Source organism: Monodelphis domestica, chromosome 1 (genome assembly GCF_027887165.1).
Source record: "Monodelphis domestica isolate mMonDom1 chromosome 1, mMonDom1.pri, whole genome shotgun sequence".
Lineage (NCBI taxonomy): Eukaryota > Metazoa > Chordata > Mammalia > Didelphimorphia > Didelphidae > Monodelphis > Monodelphis domestica.
Genome location: NC_077227.1, coordinates 54,665,503 through 54,690,142, shown reverse-complemented (window position 1 = coordinate 54,690,142; position 24,640 = coordinate 54,665,503). Strand labels below are relative to the sequence as shown.

Sequence of the window (24,640 nt, the reverse complement as noted above, 5' to 3'; positions counted from 1 at the left end):
TAGACTTTGCTACTAAGAGCAATATCAAATGTGATAGACTTTGCTACTAACAGCAATACAATGATCCAGGTGTATTCTGAGGGATTTCTGACAAAGAATGCTATCCACTTCCAGAGAAAAAACTGTTGGAGTAGAAATGCAGATGAAAACATGATTTATCATTTGTTTATTTGGGTTTATGATTTGGGGTTTTGATTTTTAGAAGCTCATTCATTTACAAAAATAAATAATATAGAAAAATGTTTTGCATGATAATTTGTATAACCCAGATTGAATTTCTTGTCAGCTCTGGGAGGATAAGGGAAGAAAGGAGGGAGATAATATGGATTATATTACTTCGGAAAACCTATGTGAAAATTTGTTATTAAAATAAAAATAAATAAATTAGAAAGAATGAAGAAGGCTAATCAAAATAAGTTAGAGTAGAAGGGGAATTATATTAAAAACAAGGAGCCTGAGATTCTAAGCCCATCAGAGCCAGTCATTTTTTATGTGACCATGGAAAAATCATGGAATAATAGAATCTGATAGTTAGAAGGGAACTTAGTTATTTAAGTCCCTCCTTGCTTTAAAGTATGCATCTTCTCTACAGCATTCCCTCTCTGGTGGTCATCTACTTGAAAAGATACCCAGAAACAGGGAGCTTGTTCGCTTTTGATTCTTTCCCTTTCATTTCTAGACATTAGTAAGATTTGGGGGGGGGGTATTTTTTGTTGTTTGTTTTAACCTTGCCTTCTGTTTTTGTATGAATTCTAAGACAGAACCTCAGAGTCTAGGCAATCAGTATTAAATGACTTGCCCAGGGTCACACAGCTAGATTTTCTTTGTTATGTTGAGTCAAAATTTGTTTACTTGTTGAGTGCTGACTTGTAGATATATCTTCTGGGGCCTTTCTTGATAGCCTCACTTGTTAGTTATAATCATGTCTTTTCCCTCTTGAGATTACTTTGTGTTATTTACAAATATTTTTTTTTACCTTCCCCAACCCAGTAGAATAATGCTTTTTGAGGGCACTTGTTTCATTTTGACTTAGAATACCCAACTAGGATTACAGATAGATAATATCTGAATACAGATAGATAATATATGATAGAATACTAGATTTGGGGTCAGGGAGACCTAAGTTAAAACCTCCCTTCATGCACACATAGTAGCTTTTTGACCATCATGTAAGTCACTTAACATTGACCCTCAGTTTCCTAAAGTTGTCCTGGATGACATCACCTGCAGCTGGAAGGATGAGACTTTTATGTGCTAGGTTATTCTCTTGATCTTTTTATGGTAGTGTTAAATATATCAGTAAGTTTTACTTTCATAGCTTTTGTATTGTAAAAACACTTAGCAGAAAACACTTATGTAGAGATTTAATAAAAACCATTGTGCTTTTTCCACCTTCAAACTTCTTTGCCACAGGGAATATTCAATCAGTTTCAATGTAGCAGTGAAAAAGTTCTTCCTTCTGACACACTCCGAAGTGCTTTGGCAAAGACTTTTCAGGATGAGCAGCGCTTCCAACTAGGTATTATGGATGATGCTGCTGAATGTTTTGTAAGTATTCACTTTCCATTTTCTTATTTTGGGGAACCATTGAACCTTCACTATGGTACCCGAGTTCCTTTTTGAAAATAACTATGTCTTCACTCTAACTGTTAGAACTAATAGTTATCTCCAATAGTTCAGAGCAAATTCCTTCCAGTATTACAGTACATGTTGGCTCAGGCAAGTAAATTCCTTTATACTTTGAATGGTCTACTCTAAAACTATACTTGTAATCCTCAGAGGATCCAGGGTCCCCATTAGGGTGAGTAAGGTATGTTACATCAAAGAAGTAACTGTCTCGCTTGGAAGTAGGCTCATGGCATAAGTATGTTGTACTTCAGATAACTACATTGCCTACAGGTTACTTTCAGAATTCTTTCTTGACCTGAATTAAATTTTTAAGCACATAAGATAAAAGGAAGCCTATTGTTTTTTAATGGTGACAGTAAATCCATTCTTTTTGCTATATGGTGAGATAGTCAGAAACCTTTAAAGGGGTCTTCTTGCTCCTAAAAATCTTAGGATTCTCTAAGAGATGCATTTTTCCACCATCAGAAGAAAAGTTGAAGATCAGTAAGAAAAGGAGATATGACTGCCTTCCCCAGGGCCCCATTTTTCCATTCCTCTGTATGAGCTGCTTAGCTCATTATCTGTGACTACTTTCCCTTCTTGTTCCTCTGGTAGGAGAACCTGCTGATGAGGATTCACTTCCATATCGCAGATGAAACCAGAGAAGACATTTGCACTGCTGCTCATTGCATCTCTCACCAGAAATTTGCAATGACTTTGTTTGAGCAGGTGAGATGTTGCATCTGACTTCTTTTGTAGTCTCCAATCTTTCCAAATCCTCTTTAACCCGGGATATGAACTATCATATGGGAAGACTGACATGCAAGGGCATATAATGACTGTGGCTTGTTTGTATGTTTTTTCTTTCTGCTTTAGTGTGTATGTACTAGCTGTGGTGCCACCTCTGACCCACTGCCTTTTATCCAGATGGTTCATTACATCTCTACTACGTCCCTTTGGTAAGTTCTAATGGCTTCACTTCACTGAGACTTTTGAGCTTTAATTTTTGGGGTTTTAGATAATTTGGGTTCTTTTTGCTGAGTCAATTGCTGAATACCTGTGGGTACTATGGATATTCAGTAAATATTTAAAATAGCTTTTACACTCACTCTTTTTCATTTCTAATCTCTTCTTTCCTAGGACATATTTCTGTTGAGTGACATGGTAGAAAGAATAGGAACCCTTTGAATATTCATATGTTGAGAAGATCATAGCTATAATAAGGATTTTCATTGCATTTATCTAGTCCATGGAGACTTGATGTAGACATGAGAAATAAGCAGAATAATTGAGTTAAGGCATTTGTGAATAACTTTTGTTTTAACTTTGGAAACTTCTGCCTTCATCACCTTTTCATTTATCATCCTGAAGCAACCAGGCAATTTGTATGTTGGAGAGACGAGAGAAACCTTACCCAGGCATGTTTGGTGAACTGCTGCAGAAAGCCAGCACCATGGGTGATCTTCGGAACTGTCCAGTAAGCAAGGGATGAAAGGGGGAGGCAGGACCAGGGAATGGGACTTGATTCATCAAAAGATATTGGAATCTGGCTAGAGTGATTATATCCACATGTTTCAGAGTAACTGCGGAGAGAAGATTCGGATTCGCCGTGTACTAATGAATGCCCCACAGATTATCACCATTGGGCTGGTGTGGGACTCAGACCATTCAGATCTGGCAGAGGATGTCATCCATAGCCTGGGTACTTGCCTCAAACTTGGGGATGTGAGTCTCATTTTCCTTAAAAATTGATCTGAAATCCTGTGAAATCCTAGTATTGTTTTATGGTGGTTTCTATTGAACATAGAAGAGAGACTATCCTTGTATAATGTATGTGACAGTTAATATATTCAAGAGAGTCACTTTTATGTTAAATGAGGAAAATTCTAGTACCTCATTTGAGTTATTGGTAGAAAAACTTTTGTTGAAAAGGTGGACCTTAAAGGATAAGAAGGACATAGGACTTAGCCTGGGTAATAAATGTTTGTTGCTTAATTGATTCTTTAAAATTAAGGATCTACTACATGCCCAGCACCGTGCTATTCCAGCTATAGGAGTTAATCTGGACAAAGGACCAAAGAGGACCTGTGAACTTTATTGAAGTAGTGTTGGAAGACAGGGAGGAGCAGAATTGGTGTGGAGCTAGTGCCTGTTGAGGATGATGATGGGAACAAATGGAAGCGATCAGCAATCTCTCAATGGTGAAATTCAGGGAAGTATATAGGGAAAAGACTTCAGAAACAGGACTTTACCAGCATAGGCCTGTGCCAACCAAGTTGAATACAGCCAAGCTGTGGATACAACTTAAATTCTATGCCAGGTAAGGAGAAGAATAAGGAATGGCTGGATGGATGAAAAGTATTTATTAAGCATTTATGAGCACAACACTGGAAATACAAATAGAATTCTGCTGACAAGGAAACAATGCCTATTGGAGGTTTCAGTTTCGAGTCATATGATGAAGCTTAGTGGTACTTTGGCTATAATAGCAAAGCAGATGCTAATGCATCTTATTTAGTGTCATTTGCATTGATAAAACATATTTCTGATTTTAAATTATTTAACAGTGCCAAGGACTTTATGGTGAGAATTTTCTTTTCCATGCCTTTGGTAACTGGCTATGGAGGAGGCATGCACTGCCAGCATTTGGGAAGCAATTGCTAGTTTGAATTTCCATAATGGCTGCTTCCCTAGACAAGAGCTATAGGGGGGGTGAGACTTTCAGAAGTAGGTCTGGTGTTGTATGTGGCCACTGCTACTTCCAGGCCTTATGTGCCTAAAGGGATCTGGAGGTTCCTCCATATGTTAGTGAGCCATATTTAATAATTAATGTCTGGGATTATGTTCTAGGTCCTCTCCCACAGGTTGAGTTCTCCTTGATTATCTCAGCTAAAAATATCATTTAACTTCTTAAAATTTCCAAAGAAGTTATTGTTTGTCTTAATTTTGACTTAGTTTTCCTAAGGTTTTTATTTTTATCTTATTTTCCCAACTAGATCATAAGGACTAGATTTCCTTTTGCTTTATATCCCCAAGAGTACCCAGGACAGTGCCCGTCACTGAGGTACTTGGTAAATGTTGACTGGACCAACAGACAGGAGTTACTTGTAAGATAAGAGTACTTATCTTACACTGCCAGTGCTCTCAGTTAAAAGTCATATTTGTGGGCCATCTAATTATATTGACTTGAAAAGAAATAGACAGAATTGCTAGGTAGTTTGTGCATTTCCCAGACTCATATGTCCTATTCTTATGTAAGTGATGAGTTCTAGAAGAGTAAACTCCTTTTTTGGAAAATCTCATCTCAAACTCATGTTGGCCATAGCCCTTTTACTTCTTTTTCACCCATCTTCACTTATCTTATTTTCCACTTATCTTTTCCCTTTTCCCTACTTTTTACTTTTTCATGCTTATTCCTAATGAAGAATATTTTCCCTTTCCCATATTCCCATTGTAGTTTATCAAAATAGTGATCTTACTGGCCAAGGAAGGGAAAGTTAGTAATTTTACAAATATTAATTAAGGAATATTTATAAAAACATTGAGACTTGAGAACTACTCTAAGAGTGCTATGTATATAATGACTCTTCTGTTTTCTTGGGGTTTTTTTTGCAGTTGTTTTTCAGAGTGACAGATGACCAAGCCAAGCAGTCTGAACTGTATTTAGTGGGAATGATCTGTTACTATGGCAAACATTATTCTACTTTCTTTTTCCAAACAAAGATCCGCAAATGGATGTATTTTGATGATGCCCATGTCAAAGAGGTAGGAAAATCCAAGTGTTTTGTGTGGAATGTTATCAAAACACCTGGCACATGTTTAGTACTTTATTTTTTGCAAAACAATTTACATATATTATTTTATTTGATCCTTACAATCTTGTGAGGGAAGTTACAGATGAGGAAACAGAGGCTCAGGGATGTTAAATGATTTGCCAAGGATCATACAGTTTTCAATCTTAACAAGTCTTTTGACTTGAGGGACTTTCCAGGCTAGAAGCAAAGCCAGTGGTATGTGACTTCTCTATTTTTCCTTTGGCTCAGGCTCCAAGGTCCTGAACTGTCTCTATCCAAGCCTGAGGAAGGCTGATGATATGATCTGCCTGTCACATACCCTGTCTTGTCTCTTCAGGGTACCTTTCCTTTTCAAGGTTTTGAATTATAGTTCTATACAGCATACTTGGATTGTTGCTTTCTACGTGTGTGTGTGTGTGTGTGTGTGTGTATCCCCCCCCCCCGTCTCCCCAGCTAGATTATATGCTCCTTGAAATCAGAGACATAATATTTTATAATTTAGTATCTTTCCCCTTTATTTCCTCCTGCCCAATCTGCCATACACCTTGCTGAATCCTTCAGTTGGTACTCAACAAATACTTCTGCTTCCTTATCTGATTTCCTCTCCCTAAACAAAATTACCCCTCAGGTTAAGCTCATCACCTCTAATCTCATCGTTGTTGTTCAGATGTATCACTCTTTGTAACCTCCTTTGGAGTTTTCTGGGCAGAGATTCTGGAATGGTTTGCCTTTTTCTTCTCTAGCTCATTTTACAGATGAACAACTGAGGCAAATAGAGTTAAATAATTTGACCAAGGTCACAAAGCTAGTAAATGTCTGAAGCAAGATTTGAACTCAGGAAAAGGAGTCTTTTTGACTCCAGGTCCAGCACTCTATACACTGTACCACCCAGCTGCCCAGTTGCTCAAGCCTCAGTTGCCAACAGCTCCCTTAGTGTTCTCTCCCCTCTGATTGGAGGACTAGAAGGTAGAGTACCAAACTCTTCTTAAGGTATTCCTTTCTAAAGAACCCCAAAACTGGATTCTCAGCTCAGCTCACTCCATTCTGTATCTTCTGCTCTGTCTGGTTTCAACTCCATGGAACATGATGTCCCCCATTTCTCCTTTCCCACCCCACTTCAGTATTCCTGCCTCCTTTTGAGTGTTGCCTTCTCCATTAGATCATAAGTTCTTTGAGGGCCAGGTCTGTCTTTAAAAAAAAAAAAATTAATTGTATCTCCAGTGCTTAGCACAGTGCCTGGCACTTTAATAAACATTTATTGGATTGGATTGAAAGCAGCACTCTGACTCCCAGGACTTAAATGTTAATTTACCATCAGTATTTGAAAAACATTATAAAAACAGTGTGGAAAAATCCCTACCAGAATCATCTAGTACATTTGGGTTCAGGCCACAGAAGTGTGGGGTATTTTTGGTTTTGTTTTTTTTTTTTTTTAGTTTTTAGTAACTTTCCCTTTTATAAAAGGCTAAGAGTTTTTGCCTATGAGGTGAGCAGAGGACAGAATTATAAATACTGGATTCAATACTGGATAAAACCTTGGCTTTTTCAGTGAAGTACCAAATTCCTTAACAACAGACAGCACAAAGTCAACTTGCTGGGGATGGAGGCCCTCAAAGACTGTACAGGAGATAGGGAAACATTTTGGAGACTGTACCTTAAAGACTAGAGATTCCATAACCATTGTATACTATATAGCTAGTATGGTATGAAACAAACCCATTATGATGAGATCATTGACCAGGGGGAGTGCTAACTGTGACCATAATTAGATAGAATGTGGTAAATTTACAATGATAATAGGTATATAAATAAATAGTGCTAAGTAATATGAAAATTGTCTTGATTTCCTTCCACTTTTACTCAATGCCAAAAACGAGATGAGCAGTTTATCCACTGAAAGGCAATATAGTTGAGGAAGGAATAAGCATTTTATATAGTGCATATTCTGTGCACTGTTCAGATTACTTTACAAATATCTCATCATTGCTAAAAAAACAACTGATTTGGTATTCAGAACAGGACCTTTATTGGGTTATTGCCTCTGTTACTTCTTGTCAGTCTTTTGAACTAGGAGCAAAGCTGACTCCCTTGTACATTGTTTTAACTAAATGTCTCAATCATCTTTCCTGAGCAGTTTGGCTTAGTTTTAAAATATGGTAATAATTAGCTCTTGGCAAGAGATTGAGTGCACTTGGATCTAGCAAATGTATATTTGCTTAGAATCTTGCAGATCATATCCAAAGGGCTCTAAATTGAAAAAGAAATGGAAGGGAATGAAGTGCCTATGTCCATGCCCCAAGCTACACCCCATATAGAATGCCTGTAATAAGGAATAACAGTAGAGATACCTCGGACAAGAGACCAAGGAAGGCAGCAACATAAACTGCCTCTGTCATTCACTCTGCACATTGGACAAGACCTCTCTGGACCTTAGTTCTGTTATCAATTGGAGTAGAAGGGCTCTGAGGTCCTTTTCAGCTCTCAGTTTGTAAACCTATGAGTACTAGTCTTTGATTTTGAAGGCCTGATTTCAAGGCTGATACTGAGCAAGCCAGTTCTCTTCTCTGAACCTCTATTTTTTCATCTCTAAAATGATGATAGAGAAGATTATTCCTAAACTCTCTTCCAGCTAGAACACACTTTGATTCTGTAAGCATTTTGAACTACAAGAGGAAGAGTAAATTCTTACACTCTTGATTGTTTCTGTTTCAGATTGGCCCCAAGTGGAAAGATGTGGTAACTAAATGCATCAAGGGACATTATCAGCCTTTGCTATTGCTTTATGCTGACCCCCAGGGTACCCCAGTATCTACCCAGGATTTACCTCCTCAGATGGAGCTTCAGTCATACAGCAGGACATGTTATGATAGTGAAGACTCAGGTAAGCAACCTCAATCTTGTGCTTTCCTGTGATTTTTGGACATGTCCATTGGCTATCCAGTTGGCTCTCCAAACTTATTAGCATATGGACCAGCATAAATTGAAAGGATGCTGTGTGGAGTTTGTTGCCTGGTGACCTCTCAATCAGTTTCATTTTTGGTGTCACATGATAGTCCTATCCAAATGACCAAGGATTTCCTTGAGATTCCTGCCTTGGACCAGCTTCCCATTTGACTGAGAACTAAACTGACACTCTAGAAACAAAGCAGAAAGAAATTTTTAAACAAATTTAAAATGAAATAAGAAGTTTTAAGTATAACTAGTTGAAAAAGAAAACAAAGAAGAAATTTTCATTGGTTAAATCTAAGATATTCAGCTTATAATGGAAACATCATTAACTAGTATGATGATATTGATAACTGACTTCTCATCATTAATCATATCCAAGGAGATGTATCTAGAAAGACCAGTGTGATTAATAAGAAGGAAATTTGTCTGATTATAACAAATGTGGTATTTTTCTTAGAGATGAAGGCATTTTGTTTACAAGGTATAGACATAGAATAGCCAGGTCCCACTGCTTTAATAGGTTATCTTCCAGAAATTCATTAATAAGGCAGCTGTTTGAAAGAATACAAGTCTGACCTCTGGTCCAGAGAGGAGAAGGAGGTTGGTCTCCCCTCATCCTGGACTAGCCCTTGGTAAAATTTTTAAATATACATGGTTTGCCTTTGGCATCTTTTCAGTTCTTTTTCTACATCCCTATCCTATCTCCTAATGCCCTTTTCTCCCAGAATCCTGTGTCACTCAAAACATTTATTAAGTACCTACTACATGCCACACACTCTACTAAGAGCTGAAGTACAAAGAAAGGCAAAAGACTTTATAGTCTCTGTCCTTAAGGAGCTCACAGTCTAATAGGGAAATAACATGTTACCAACTACGTATAAACAAGATATAGGCATTATGAACTAGAGATAATCTGCAATGTCTGTGTTCCCCTAAATCCACAGTCTTCCAAACTGGTATATAGAGCACCAGGCCTGGACTCAGGAAAACCTTTGTTCAAATCTGATCTTTGTGTGAACCTTTGTGTGGGGAAGTAACTTAACTTTTGTTTGCCTCAGTTTCCGTACCTGTAAAATAAGGATAATAATATTATGTATCTCCTGAGGTTATTCTGAAGAATCAGATAATTATAAAGTGATTAGCATTGTATCTGGCACTTAGTAAGTGCTATGTAAATATTAGCTATTATTAATGTTGTTATCATTATTATTATTAGTTCATGGTTCAGAAATCCCTTGCCGCCCATTCCACAACCTCTAGACTCCCCACTCAAAACATTTGTTTTTCTAGAGCAGTCTTTCTAGGCATTAGGAACAAAAATAATCTAATTGAATTAGTTAATTTCATGTGTAAATAATTCACCTATTTTATTAGATATGCTTACTAAACAAATAATAAGAAAACTTGATACATGAATTTCTAATTCTCAGAATTTCAGTCAGTATAATTTTACTTTACAAAAAAAAAATTGTGCAGGAAGATTTTCAGGGCATCATGATTAATTTTGATAAACTGCCCCTGCTTTGAACAGGTAGTACCCTTTCTCTGATTCTACACCCACACATTCTCCAAAAAGCCTGAGGGCTTTTCACAAGTTAAAACTGAGATTTCACCAACTTTTCATTTAAATGGATATTCTTTAAGCTAGTCTGTTTATAACCTTCTAGCCCCTTTGTCTTAGATGGGACTTTGACTTTGACTTTCAGAACCTCCACTGACATTTCTGTTTTTCTATTTTCTTTGTCCCTTGCTTGTGTGTCTCCTCCTTTCTTCAGGGAGGGAGCCTTCCATCTCCAGTGATACTCGAACAGATTCATCAACAGACAGCTATCCCTGCAAACATTCCCACCATGAGTCTGTGGTCAGTCACTTCTCATCTGATTCCCAGGGGACAGTTATCTACAATGTGGAGAATGACTCTCTGTCTCAGAGCAGTCGGGACACAGGTAGGAAGATTGTGGGTGAAGTAAAGATTCCTCTGATTTGACAGAACAGTCTCTAGAGTCCCAGGTACCAAGTAGGAAGGAAGCATTGAAATCATCTAGTGAGGCTTCTCCAAGGAAGAGCATCTGAAGAAAGTGTAAGGACCCTGCTTGATATAAGGAAGGAAGTGATTGAGAATGGGTGTGAAAGGATGTTCCCCATTATATGGGCCTATTCTAGGCACAGCCCATTGAAAGCTATTTGATATGAAAGTCATTTCTGTGCTTTTGACTCTGTCCTTTTAGTACCCTGATAATCCTGTGTGTGCATACATAGGACTCTGCTTGCATTTTTACCATGGTATTTCTGAATGTAAGATCCTGAGAAGAGGGACTATAGGCTAACCAACAGGTTTGTGGACAGGTTATTAATTTTTTCAAATTCTTTCTATCCTCTATACTTAGGGCATATGGACTAGCCTCTTACTCTGCTTAGAGGAGATAGAGACCATCTCATATAAATTCCCTCAGTTTGTTTCAGTAGCATTATCTTCCTTCCTCATCCCTGTCATCACAGAGAAATAACCCTACTTTTCAGTAAAATTAATCCCTCTACCTAGTCTTCTTAATTTCATTTCCCCTCATACCTTCTCCAAGACCTTACTGGAAAAGTCATATTCTTTTTCTCATATATCTTATTTCTGGTTTCTCTATATATACCTACTAGCATTCCTAAAAATTCCTCCCCTTGTCTTGATCAATAACACATGTAAAACCCAGTGGAATTGCTCTTTGGCTATGGGATGGAGGTGGGAGATGGGGAGAGAAAGAATCATGGAACCATGGGAAAATATTCTAAATTAATTAAATAAATCACCTTTTTTTTTTTCCTAAAAATTCCTCCCCTTTAACCTTTTTGCTCCATGCAGACATTTTCCTACCCTTCTTGAAATAGTTGCCTACACCTGGTAGCTCTATTTCCTCATAACCCACTTTTCTCTTCCACCCTTTGCAAATCTAGCTTCCATTTCTGATGCTCTGTTCTTTCTAAAGTAACCAGTGAATGATTAATAAATCCAGTGGCCTTCCTCCCCATCCCCATTCTTCTTGACCTCTCTTGTAGTTATTGATATTGTTGATTACCCTGCCCAGTTTTAGATATTCTTTCTGTCTTTGGCTTCAGAGACCTATTCTATTGCTTTCTAGCCTTTCCTTAGTTTTCTTTGTTTGCTTATCATTCTCTGACTCCTTACTGTGGATGTACTCAAAGGCTCTACCTATCCTTGGCCCTTTTCTTCTTTCTCTTTGCTCCTGTCGGCTTACTTCCATAGATTTGAGACCCACATCTCAGCTCCCCAAAAGACATCTGCACATAGATGTTCCACCAACACTTCAATCTCAGCATATCCAAAATAAAATTCTTCATCTTTTCTCTAAAACCTGTGGCAAAATCAGTCAGCTTGCCTCTCATGATCCTAACTTCGACATTACTCTTTTCCCCTTTGATCCTATTAGAATATTATCAGATCTTTTTCTGCCGCTAATACAGTACCTCAATACCACTGGCCTAAACAATTGTAATATCCTGCCATTAGATCCTCTCTTAATACATCATACCTATTTCTGCCAGAATAATCTTTCTTATACAAAGATATGGCCATGTTACTCCTCTGCTCAAAAATATTCAAAGGCTCTTTATTTAAATTGTCAAATGAAATTTGAATTCCTCAGCTTCACATTAAAGGGCTTTCACAGTTTAATACTGAATTACCTTTCTAGTTTTATCCCAATTACTCCCTTCTACACTTTCACTAAACTAAGTTTCTTCTCTTGCCTTACTCTTTTTTTCTTTCCTCTCTAAACACATCCTCTGCTTTCCTTCCTCTTGACCTTTGTTCATGTTATTCCCTTTGTCAGTAGTGGTCTATAATGCCTCCTTGCCTGCTGAATTTTTTCCTTTTCCTGTTTAAATTCCTGCTTCTTTCTTAAAGGCTAACTCGAATACTTCTTCCAGAAAATCTTTCTTGGATCTCCTGGTTGGTAATAATATGTCTTCAGATCTCACATGCTACTTTGTTTTCTAGTTCTCTAATGTGCTTTTTGTGTAACATTATACCTGTTTTGGTATCTGATTCCTTTACTAGACCATAGGTTCTCTATGGACCAGGACTGTGTCTTATGTAAATTTTCTATCTCTCCCAGTACCAGCCATTGTGCTTTGTATACAATAGTCAGTAAAATGTTTGTTCTATCATTTTAGTGCTATGGAGAAAGTAATTTTGACCTGTGGGTAAGAGTTGGGGTAGTACCCAAGTTATTCAGAGGTAATCAATACAGTATTTGATAAGGGCACAGAGGAAACTGATGATTATAGGGTGAAGTAAAGTTAAAATATGGAAGCAATGTCCAGGTTCCCAGAAATATATTTACTGATTCTTCATTTTCATATGAAATGCTTATAAACTGAATAGCTTTTAGAACATGACATATATAACAGCACAAAGTTAAATTGTTTAGTGAGGCTTTAGGGTAAGGTATTTAGTTTCATCAGAGTCCCATAGATTCTATGTCATTGTTTGTTTTTTTTATTTTTTAAAAGGATGATTTTATTTTTATTTAATTTTTTTGAGAATTTTATTAGTTGATTTAGAATATTTTTCCATGGTTACAAGATTTATGTTCTTTCCCTCCCCTTTCCCCAACCTCCTCCCATAGCTGATGCCCAATTCCACTGGGTTTTACATGTGTCATTGATCAAGACCTATTTCCATATTATTCATATTTGCTCCAGGGTGATCATTTAAAGTCTATATCCCCAATCATATTCCCATCAGCCCATGTCATGAAGCAGTTGTTTTACTTCTGTTTCTACTTCCATAGTTCTTTCTCTGAATGTGGATAGCGTTCTTTCTCACAAGTTCCTCCGAATTGTTCTGGATCATTGCATTGCTACTAGTAGAGAAGTCCATTACATTTGATTGTACCACAATATATCCGTCTCTGTGTATAAGGTTCTCCTGGTTCTGTTCCTTTCATTATGTATCCATTCCTGGAGGTTTGTCCAGTTCACATGGAATTCCTCCAGTTCATTATTCCTTTCAGCACAGTAGTATGCCATCACCAACATATACCACAATTTGTTCAGCCATTCCCCAATCGGAGGACATCCCCTCATTTTCCAATTTTTTGCCACCACAAAGAGCACAATGTAAGGGGGGGAAAAGGGGCTATATTATATAAAAAGTTTGGACTGGATTATATTTAAATATAGGGTCACCAGAATTTTAATTTATTCCAAAAGGATTTATTTACATTTTATTTACAAAATTTAGAAAGAATGAAGTAGGAAATTAGAGAGAGGATAGGGTAAGATATCTAGCCTAAGCACTAAGTAATTTACTCTGACCCCTGGCTCAAACTAGGCAAGGGAATTTACTCCTTAACCAGAGAGGCCCTTGTAACCTGGGGATATCTCTCTCAAGAGGATAGGTCTCTCCTGAGGCTAGTTTCTTCAGAAAAATCCAGCAGTTAAGAGTCAGTTCTTCACATACCACATGTCAGTCCAAAGGAAGAGATTTAAGGACAGTCACACCAGGAACAGAGTCTCAGGACCATTCAGCAGATTCTTCTTCAGCCTCCACTCCAAGTAGAACTGCACTCAGGAAATTGTAACTCCCTTTTAAAGATACTTTCTTTTGCATCATTTCCTGTGCCTTCCCCAAATTTTACATCTACCAATCACAGTTGAGGCTTTGCTTTAAGACTGCCCAGGGGCAGTTAGTTTAATTCTGATTCTTCACCCACTGTTGCAAACGTGGGTCACAGACCTCCCCCACTCAAGTGTGAATGGAGTATTTACACCTTTGGTGATTAAATCTAAAAATGGGCAGATTTCCCCACAACTTTAAATAGGGTGTTTATACTTTTGATGATTGAATCTAAAAATAGGTAGGGGAGTTAATTTAATTTTCACAATCAGGGGAAGAGTTAAATTTAATCTTCACAGCAGCTATGAATATTCTAGTACATGTCTTTTTCCTTATTATCTCTTTGGGGTACAAACCCAGCAGTGCTATGGCTGGATCAAAGGGCAGACAGCCTTTTAGCACCCTTTGGGCATAGTTCCAAATTGCCTTCCAGAATGGTGGGATCAATTCACAACTCCACCAGCAGTGCATTAATGTCCCAATTTTGCCACATCCCCTCCAACACCTCTATGTCATTGTTGACTGTAGCCTCAGTCACAGGAAAGGAATAGTTTGTTCACTGAACCCTTACTGGGGAGGAGGTTAATTCACAGCCCATTTTTCCTAGCTCCTCTCTCTTCCTTCCCTGAGGGTAGGTACCTAGAATAGAATAATAAGATAGTCAGAATAAGCAACAAGATGGAACATTGGGCATTTGGTTAGATGAATGTCACTGCCTAATCAGGTGTCTGATAACCAATTGTGCACCTGGATTTTTCACAATTTCCTATGTGTGCATATAGGATTCTGTACTGCATTCTCATTTAGGAAATTCATGAGTACTATCCATTCAATGACAACAGCATCTCAGTTGGTTGGTGCATTTCTCCTAAGCCTATCTTCCAGCTAAATGCTCTTTGTTTGTCTCTGAAAGCAGCTGGTTGGTTTAGCTTTGGTTTCCAGCTGGTCATTGTAGAATGGATGCTTTCAGAGCCATCAGTATATGTTGCTCCTGGAATCCCTGCCTCTGTCTCTGACATTGAGCATTACTATCACATCAAGTCATATATATATATATATATATATATATATATATATATATATATATATATATATATATATATATATATATATATATATATATATATATATATATATATATATATATATATATACACACATATATATATATCTTTATGCAATGAGCACAATTCAGGACAGGTTATATATACTTTATCCTTGCCTTTGAGGAGTATAGATTGTATTTTAAAAGACAACCAATTATGTGATAGGAAGCATGGGACCAGTTTTGGAGTCATGAAGACCTGAATTCAAATTCTTCTTCTGATCCATATGGTCTTTGTGACCAGTGCCAAGTCACTTAAGTTTAGTGCCTCTCAGCTACTCTCTAAGACTATTAAATTACAATTATATTTTTGAGGGGCTAGCTAGGTGGCTTAATGGATTGAGAGCCAGGCCTAAAGATAGAAGGTCCAGGGTTCAGATATGACCTCAGACATGTCCTAGTTATATGACCTTGAGCAAGGTACTTAACCCCCATTACCTAGCTCTTATCTTTCTTCTGCCTTAGAACCAATGCATAGTATTGGTTTTAAGATGGAAGGTAAGGGTTTAACACACACACACACTCACGAGAGAGAGAGAGAGAGACAGAGACAGAGACAGAGACAGAGACAGAGAGACAGAGAGAGAAATAGATAAGTGGTAACTATTGATAGACATTAAAAAAGAAGCAAAAAAGATGAAACTTTTTCATACAGTTAGTCAAGATTAATTTCTTCTTTTTTCTTTCTTTTCTCCTTTAGCTGTCTTTCTTACTCTCCTTTTCCCAAATCAATTTTTTAACGTTTCTCCACTTTCTCTCAATGTCTAATTGCTAAGTATGATGTGGTTTGTCCACGACCAATGACATTTAGAGTAGAATGTGCATGCATGTGAGATACTATCCCCATTGCATTGTTACTTTCAGGAAAACCCCTGAGGCTCTGGGTAGTGATGGAAGTCAGGTCAATAGTATTACTGAATCAGGCCAGGTTTTTACTTTAGACTACTTGCTAAGAACTTGAATTCTTTTTTTTTTTTAATCATAAATAAAAGGAAAAGGTACGTTTAGTATTTGATTGAACCCACTACATTAGAAAAAAGGAAAGATGATCTAAAATGTGGCTTGAACAAACCACTTCAGTATCTTTCCCCAAGGATAGATGTGATCCATAGGGTCACAAAGGATCAGACATAACCGAAAAACAAAAAGATAAAAAATCCCCATAGTTAAAAGGACAATTTAAATGTTGTATAAATGATAAAAAACTAAATTCCAGGTCCTAAAAATCCTAAATTGATATCAGGACTGTGGGTAAAAGTTATGGCAGTCTCAAGTGATATTGTATCCAAAGTTTAGTTTGTGTCTAATCTTTAGATTTCTAAGGAGCAAACTGTGCTGTTAGATTGAGAGTATGAAAATACGTGAGCAAAATTAGACAACCCTCAATCCTGATGTGTTTTGATGGAGAAGGAAAGGGAATGGAATAAGCATTTTTAGGCACCAACTCTGTTCCCAGGCACTATGCTAAGTGCTTTACAATATAATCTCATTTGATCTTACTCAGAAGTAAGATCATTATGAATTGAGGGCTGTAGTCACACTACTTTTAAATGATGCCAATAAGGTTTGGCAGGGGTGGGAGTAACAGTCAAATAAATCTTGTTTTCAGGATTACCATGAAAGTAGTTATATGTTCCTATTCTCTTCCCTCACATTCTCTCCTCTTTAAGGGCATCTAACAGACAGTGAATGTAACCAAAAGCACACAGCCAAAAAGGGTTCATTGACAGAACGTAAGAGGAACTCTGGTCGGACAAGGAGGAAAGGGGATGAGCCACAGTTCTCTGGGTACCACAGTGAAGGTCAGTCATTGTTCTTGTTTCCTTGTTGGCTATCCCTGCCCCTTATTTTTTTAATTAAAAATTTTTTTACTAATTAAATGTAATACATTTCCATAATTACATGTAATAAAATTCCAAAGTTATGTAATCCAAATTATCTCCCTCTCTCCATCCTTCCCCCTTCCCAGAGCTGACAAGCAATTCAATCTTGGTTATGCATGTATTATCACACAAACATATTTCCATATTGTTCATTTTAAAAAAGTGAATAATCTCATAAAACCAAAACCCCAAACATATACCCCAATAAACAAGTGAAAAAAACATATGCTTTCATCTGAATTCCTATTCCAATAGTTCATTCTCTGGAGCTGGATAGCATTCTTTGTCCTAAGTTCCTCAGAACTGACTTGGATCATTGTATTACTGCTAAGTCTTTCACAGTTGATCAATCCAGTGTTGCTGTTACTGTGTACAATGTTTTTCTGGTTCTGCTTATTTCACTCTGCATCAGTTCATGCAGATCTTTCTAGTTCTTTCTGAAATCATCCCGTTCATCATTCCTTATAACACAATTATATTCCATCACTATCATATGCCTCAATTTGTTCAGCCATTAACCAGTCAATTGATATATCTTTAGTTTCCAGTTCTTCGTCACTTCCAAAAGAACAGCTATAAATATATTTGTACAAGTGGGTCTTGTCCTAGTTTCCTGCCTCTTCTTAAACTGATGAAATCTGTGCCTCCTTGTTCATAGCACCCATATAGGTATAGAATGAAAGGATATTGATCATCTTACTAGTGTAATATGAAGGTTCATGTTTGTGTTTGTTATACATGGACTTTAGGAGAAACACTAAAGGAGAAGCAAGCCCCCAGGAATGCCCCCAAGCCATCTAGCAGTACCAACCGCCTAAAGGAGTTTAAAGAAACAGTTAGCAATATCATCCATAGCAGACCATCTCTGACTTCCCAAAGCAACCAAGGATCTCCCTGTGTGGGGAAAGGATACCAAACTGAAAAACGACCCCCTCGGAGCCTGCCCTTGCACTGCCAGGACTGGGAAGTAGAAAGCACCAGCAGTGAGTCTAAATCCAGTTCATCCAGCAAGTACCGCCCAACATGGCGACCAAAACGTGAGTCTCTGAATATTGACAGCATCTTCAGTAAGGACAAAAGGAAGCATTCTTGTGGCTATACCCAGCTCAGTCCTTTCTCTGAGGACCCAGGTAAGGGGACGGGTGGGGAGAAACTGACAGTGGGACAAAACTGACTTAACTCAACCACATAGATAGAAAATCCTGTTTTCTGAATGGATTAACTTAGCATTTGTTAAGTGCCTCTTGGGTGCCAAAAAGTAAACTCAGATTCTAAGTGGAGACACCATGTCAACAATTATGCACAAACAAGATATATGCAGGGTAAGTTAAGATATTACTTGAGAGAAAACTGGCATTGAGGGCAATTGGGAAAAGCTTCATGTAGAAGTTGAGTTTTGAGTTGAAACTTGAAGGAAGTCAGGGAAGCCAATAGATGTAGATGATGAGGAAGGAAATTCCAGATAGAAGGGACAGCCAGTGAAAACCAACATTTAGGAGATGGAGTGTCATAAGCAAAGGACAACAAAGAGTTGAGTATCACTGAACAATAGAATATGTGATGGGGAGTAAAGTATAAGAAGACTGGAAAAGTAATAGAGGCCAAGTCATGAAAGGTCTTTAAAAGCCTTTAAAGGGGACATGTGGGAGGCTCAGTAGATGGAGAGCCAGGCCTAGAGACGGGAGGTCCTGGGTTCAAATGTGGCTTCGGACACTTCCCAACTGTGTGACCCTGGGCAAGTCAATTAACCCCCATTGCCTAGCCTTTACCGCTCTTCTGCCTTGGAACCAATACACAGTATTTATTCCAAGATGGAAAGTAAGGGTTTAAAAAAAATCCTTTAAAACAATTTCATAGATTTAATATTTGATCCTGGAGGTATTAGGGAACCACTGGAGTTTATTAAATAGAGGGAGTAGCATGTTCAGTCTTAACCCTTCACAGTTTAACAGCTGAAAAAGAAGATGGACTGGAGTGGGGTAAGACTTCAGGTATAGAGACCAGTTATAGCAAGCTATTGTAGTAGTCTTAAGTGTGAAGTTAAGTGCTGGCCTGCACCAGGTGGGAGAGAATGAGGAGTCAGCAATGACACCTTTGTCACTAGATAACTGGGAAAATGATGGTGCCCTTAAAAGCAAAATACATGATTATGCCTAATTATGACTTTTTTTTTATTACAAAATTGTATTAATGAGTAGTGCATGTGCCCACAATAACTGTAGAGATGGCGATAATACAAAAGAGCTATGAGTTGGCTCTCTTTCTGGTTATAGGTAGTAGGTGTTCAGAAGTGTCTGGATGTTAATTAAGTAGCACTAAATCCACCCATTTTGTCCCATTTTCTTCTTTGGTTTGATTAGCTAAAGAGTTTTCATCAAATGAAATAAACAAAACAACTGCATATGACCCCAAAGCCAGTGGACCAAACTTAAGGCACAAGAACTGGGGCCTGCCCCGTCCTGGCATTCATATTATGGAACAACATCCTCGACTGATCCAGAGGATGGAATCTGGCTATGAGAGCAGTGAGAGGAACAGTAACAGCCCTGTCAGCCTGGATGCAACTCTGTCAGAGAGCTCTGGAACCTACAGGTACTGTACAAGGGGAGTATCAACCATCATAGGACAACCTGGAGAGATCTCTGCCAAGGAGTGGATGACATCAGGGCAGGCTTTAGGAATGGCAATGCTAGCACAAATCCTTTGGCCAATTTGTGTAGAAGTAGCTCCCTCTGCTGGACTAAGACCTGAAAAGTAGGAGACTAAAAGCCAAGTTTGGAATTGTCAAATGATGACTTGTAAAATGAATGAAGGAGAATCTCTAAAGCCCATTATCATTTGGTTCACCTAGTTCTGAATCTGGGATCTCAGAGGCAGTGAAGTAACAGGATGGTCCAGAAGACTTGAGTTCAGATCTTATTCTAGACTCTTATTAGCTTTGAATGTGCCTCTGTCTGCTTCAGTTTCCTCTTCTGTAACAGAGAGATAATAATAGAACCTGCTTACCAGGTCATAAGAATAAAATGACATAATATTGGTTAACATGCTTTGCCAGCCTTAAAGCCTATCTATCTCCCATTATATAGGAGACATTAATCAGTCCAGGATTAAGTTCCTGCTTGGATCCAGGCCCTGGGCTCAGTGCTAGAAATAACAAGACCACGAGTAACCATGCCTCTTAGAAGGGATTGGTGTGATGGTTTAATATGAAGAAAACTATATAATTAATCATATTAATTATCAAAGTAATAAAACAAGAAAATCAGAGAAAAAGGAAAAGAACCTCTTTGTGGTGGCAAAGAACTGGAAGTCAAGGAGATGTCCATCAATTGGGGAATGGCTAAATAAATTATAGTATATGACTATCATGGAGTACTACTATGCTATAAAAAATGATGAGCAGATTAATTTTTTTAAAACTTGGAAAGAATTACATGAAATAATGAAGAATAGAACCAGATGATGCCTTCTATGGTGTAGGGAGGGGATGGCCAGGCTGAATAAATAATAATATAATATGATATAATATAATAATGCAATATAATATATAAAAAAAGAAGGAGCAGGTGTACTATACTTCTAATGGGGAAATAACAAGTACAAGGACATGCAGTATAAAGTGGATAAATATGACATATATATGTGTATGTAATATAAGGTGATTTGGGGGGATGGCACTAACAGCATTCAGGAAAAACTTTATACAGAAGATGGCATTTGAACTGCGTCTTGAAGAAAGGTACTCTGTGATGATGAAGGTAAAGAGGGAGTGCATTTCAGGCATATGCAACAGCTGATGCAAAGGCACAGATGTAGGAGATGGTAGTGTCAATCACAAGAATGCTGTTTTCAGGATTACATGGGGGATGGGGAGCAAAGAATGCTGTCAAGGAAAGATGAATTTGAACCAGGCTGTATAGAACTTTAGGAGGAGTTTATATATATATATATATATATATATATATATATATATATATATATATATATATATATATATATATATATATATATACCTTGATTTTCTTGTTTTATTACTTTGATAATTAATATGATTAATTATATATATATATATATAACCTAGAGCCAAAGGGAAGCCATTGAAATGGGTTGAGGAAGGGATTATGACATGGAAAGATCTACACTTGAGGGAAATGACTGACCCCAATGTGGAATGGATCCCATAGATTAGGCAACTATGAGTAGCTGAGGATAGTGCAGAGATGATGGATCTGGAAGACTGTGGTGGTGCCTTGGATAGAAATAGAATAGAAGGACAGAAATAGGATAGAAGTTTGGACGGAGAAAGGCATAGTTCAGTTCTAGGCATATGGAGTTTAAGGTGTCTCTGGGACTACTTCCAACTGAAGCTCAGGGTAAAGCTTGAGGGTGGATCTAAAGATAAGGAAATCATTTACATAGAGATGATAATTTAGCACTAGAGAATTGATAAGGTTAACAAAAGAGTTAAGAATGTAGAGGGGAAAGAGAAGAAGGCCTAGAACTGAATATTTGACCATCAAAGAAGACTGAGAAGGAGCAGTCAGATTGTCAGAAGGAGAACTAGGGGAAAACAAGCAGGATAAGAGGTTGTTAACAGTATCAAATAGGTAGAGAAGGATAAGAATTGAGGAGCACCATCAGAATTGACAATTAAGAAATCATAGGAAACAAGTGTACTTAAAATTAGGAGGGAGGGAGGTATCTGAGAAAAAAGGAGCAGCTGGGGCAGTAGATTGAGCATCAGACCTGAAGACAGGGGATCCTTGGTTCAAATCTGATCTCATGCACTTCCTAACTGTGTGACCCTGGGCAAGTCACCCAGTGGCCTAGCCCTTACAGCTCTTTAGCCTTGGTACCAATACTCAATATTGATTCTAAGACAGAAGGTAAGGATTTTTTTTTAAGTGTTCGCAGCAAGTTTCTCTGATAAAGGTCTCATTTTCTGAATTTATAGGGAACTGATTAAAATATATAAGAATAAGAACCATTTCCCTATTGATAAATGTCAAAGTATGTGAATAGGAAGTTTTTCAGAAGAAAAATTCTAAGTTATCAATGATGACATGAAAAAATTCTCCAAAAGATTAAAGAAATGCAAATTAGAGCAATTCTGAGGTACCACCTCACATTCATCAAAATGATATGTTGAAGGGGCTTTGGGAAAACGGGAACATTATTGCACTGTCGGTGGAACTGTAGAGTAGGCTAGCCATTGTGGAAAGCAGTTCGGAACCATGTCCAAAAAGTTGCTAAACTGTATATGCTCTGACCCAGAAATACCACCAGTAGGCCAGGACCCTAAAGAGACCAAAAAAAAGCCCACTTATGCACAAATGTTTATAGTATCTCTCTATTTTTTTACTAAGAGCTGCAAACTAAGGGAGTGTCCATCAATTATTTTGAGGGGAAAGGAATTGCTAAATATCATGGGATATGAATATATTAGAAGAAATGATGAAGGGGAATGGTTTCAGAGAAACCTAGGGAAGACTTGTATGACCCAATGCAGAATGAAATGAGCAAAACCAGGGGGAAAATTATCCAGTAATGACATTGTAAAGACAGACAACTTTGGAAGACTTAAGAATTCTGATCAATATGGTGACCAATCTTAATTCCAGTAGTTTCGTAAAGAAACATATTATACATCTCCTAACAGACATAAATTCAGGGTGTAGATAGAGGATCTGTTTTTTGGACATGGCCAATATGGGAATTAGCTTCACTTTACTATACTTATTTGTTGCAAGGATTTTGCTTTTCTTTTTTTCTTCCTTCAATAGGGTGATAGTGTCTTAAAAAAAAAAATAAAAGAAGTTTTGTGCCCCAATGGGGAACTTGGACTTTCGGTATGGAGAGGGGAAGAGATGAGAACCCCCTTCCACAAAGCAGGGTACAGGGGAGACAGCAAATGTAACAACTTGGCTCAGAGAGAGGGGGTTTGAAGATTTACCCCCTTCTGCCTTTCCTCCTTAGCTAAAGCTGCTCTCCCCAATTCACTCTTGTCCCCCCTCCACTACTCGATGTTAACTCAATCAGGTAATACAAAAAGAACAACAGGCAGGGAAGAATGGGAAAAGGAAAGTGGGGAAAAGGGGGTCCCTGTCTCTATCTAAACCCTTTTCCCTCCCTCCTTGAGTTTGAGGGAAACTCAGGCCTTGGCAGCCTGAGCCCCCTGAGAGAAATTCAGGTTGACTCACCCCAGGGCAACAGGAATTGAGGTAAAGTCTGCTCAGGTTTCTCTTCAGAAAATCCCTTCAATTGCAAAGTGTAGGGTGGAAGGATTTCCAATCACCAGCAGGAAAAGTGGGTAACCCACAGGAAAAGGCCTTTATCCACCTCTCCTGACTGAGGGCCTCACTGCCCCCTCTGCCAGAGTCTTCTCCAGAATTTATTCCTGGGGCCCCTCCCCTGTCGAGGTGATCAATTTCACATACTCTTCAGCTTGGCACTTTTTCTCTAGTGCCAGCCTCTGTCACAAGAGGGAGGTGGGAAGAGAGAAAATTTATTTCTGTTAAGTGGGGGATAAGTTAAATTTTTACAGATCAACAAACATTGTACTTAGATTGTTTTTAAAAGATAAAGATCATTGGTAATTTTGGAGAAAGCAGTTTCAGTTAACTGATGACACCAGAAACCAAAATAAATTGCAAACTGTTGAGGATTAAGTGAGAAGGGGAAGAAACAGAAAGTATAGATAAAGAGATAGAGGATGATAGCTTGAGCATATTCGAAGGAAATACAGAAGTCAATTAATAGGAAGAGGTTGAAGATTCAAGGCCAGGGTGGGAAGTGGGGATTTTGCAATTGAGAATGCAATCTGCTGAAGAAGACAGATGTGTATGGAATCAAGAGTACTTGTAGAGGGGCTTTTACAAAGAAGGACCACTTCTTTGTCATATACTCAGGAAATATAAAGTGCATGGGAGATGATATCAAGGGGTTTTAAGATAAACAAAAAGAAAAGAGGGAGCTTAAATGGAAAATTACAATTTGTTTCAGGATAATAAAAGAAAAGGCTCTCAGCTGAGAGAAAAGGGTATGGGAGAAGTAAAGGCCTTGTACTACATAATACAAATGCATCTCACTCCACAGAATGATTGTAGTCACTGCTATTTGTAGAATCATTGCATTTCAGAGCTGGAAGGGAATATAATGATCATCTCATCTAATCCCCTCATTTTACAAAGAAATAAGCGGGGTCCAAGAGCTGATGCTGTGAGCCAGCTGGTGGTAAAGTGGGACTTCAACACTGAGATCTCTTGGCTCCTCAACTGGAGCTGTTTTCATTACTCTGAACACTTTTGTTGAATGATGTGCAAAAAAAATTGGGCACAAGCATAGTCCAGCCCCTCCTACCTTTGCTGAAGTGGTGCAGGGAAAAGGCTGGATTTGTAGCCAATAAGATTTGTGTTAATTGACTACTAGAGGGGCCCCAGTTGAGCCATCTCACCTTTATAAACTTAATTCCCTTCTTCCTCTGTAAGGGGAGTTGGATTCTGACTTCTGAGCTTCCTTCTAGCTCCAGAACTGATCCTAAGTCCCTCCTCAATGGACTTCTCTTAGAAGACACCCCCCCTCCCCCCCCCCCCACGCCATTGCCCTTTTGAGCATCAGGATTAAGTGCTAGGTCATATTCAGTTTTTCACAAAGTTAATATTTCATAAGCAGT

The 24,640-nt window shown here is 38.1% G+C and overlaps 1 protein-coding gene across 19 annotated transcripts in view; it reads left to right on the top strand.

Annotated features, from left to right (window-relative positions):
* The window catches only part of USP54 (ubiquitin specific peptidase 54), a 169,419-nt gene that overhangs the window by 120,677 nt on the left and 24,102 nt on the right, over positions 1-24,640 (top strand). For 14 of the 19 annotated variants that reach the window (XM_056819300.1, XM_007478386.3, XM_016427062.2 and 11 more), the window contains 11 exons: positions 1,414-1,548; positions 2,224-2,337; positions 2,485-2,567; positions 2,980-3,085; positions 3,187-3,333; positions 5,224-5,373; positions 8,115-8,283; positions 10,127-10,297; positions 16,756-16,887; positions 17,718-18,098; positions 19,329-19,560. In XM_056819300.1, coding sequence (XP_056675278.1) covers positions 1,414-1,548; positions 2,224-2,337; positions 2,485-2,567; positions 2,980-3,085; positions 3,187-3,333; positions 5,224-5,373; positions 8,115-8,283; positions 10,127-10,297; positions 16,756-16,887; positions 17,718-18,098; positions 19,329-19,560 — 1,820 coding nt within the window. Of the gene's footprint in view, positions 1-1,413; positions 1,549-2,223; positions 2,338-2,484; positions 2,568-2,979; positions 3,086-3,186; positions 3,334-3,711; positions 3,929-5,223; positions 5,374-8,114; positions 8,284-10,126; positions 10,298-16,755; positions 16,888-17,717; positions 18,099-19,328; positions 19,561-24,640 lie in introns of those variants that run through there. The other 5 variants (XM_056819303.1, XM_016427058.2, XM_056819294.1 and 2 more) reach the window with 2 other exon arrangements.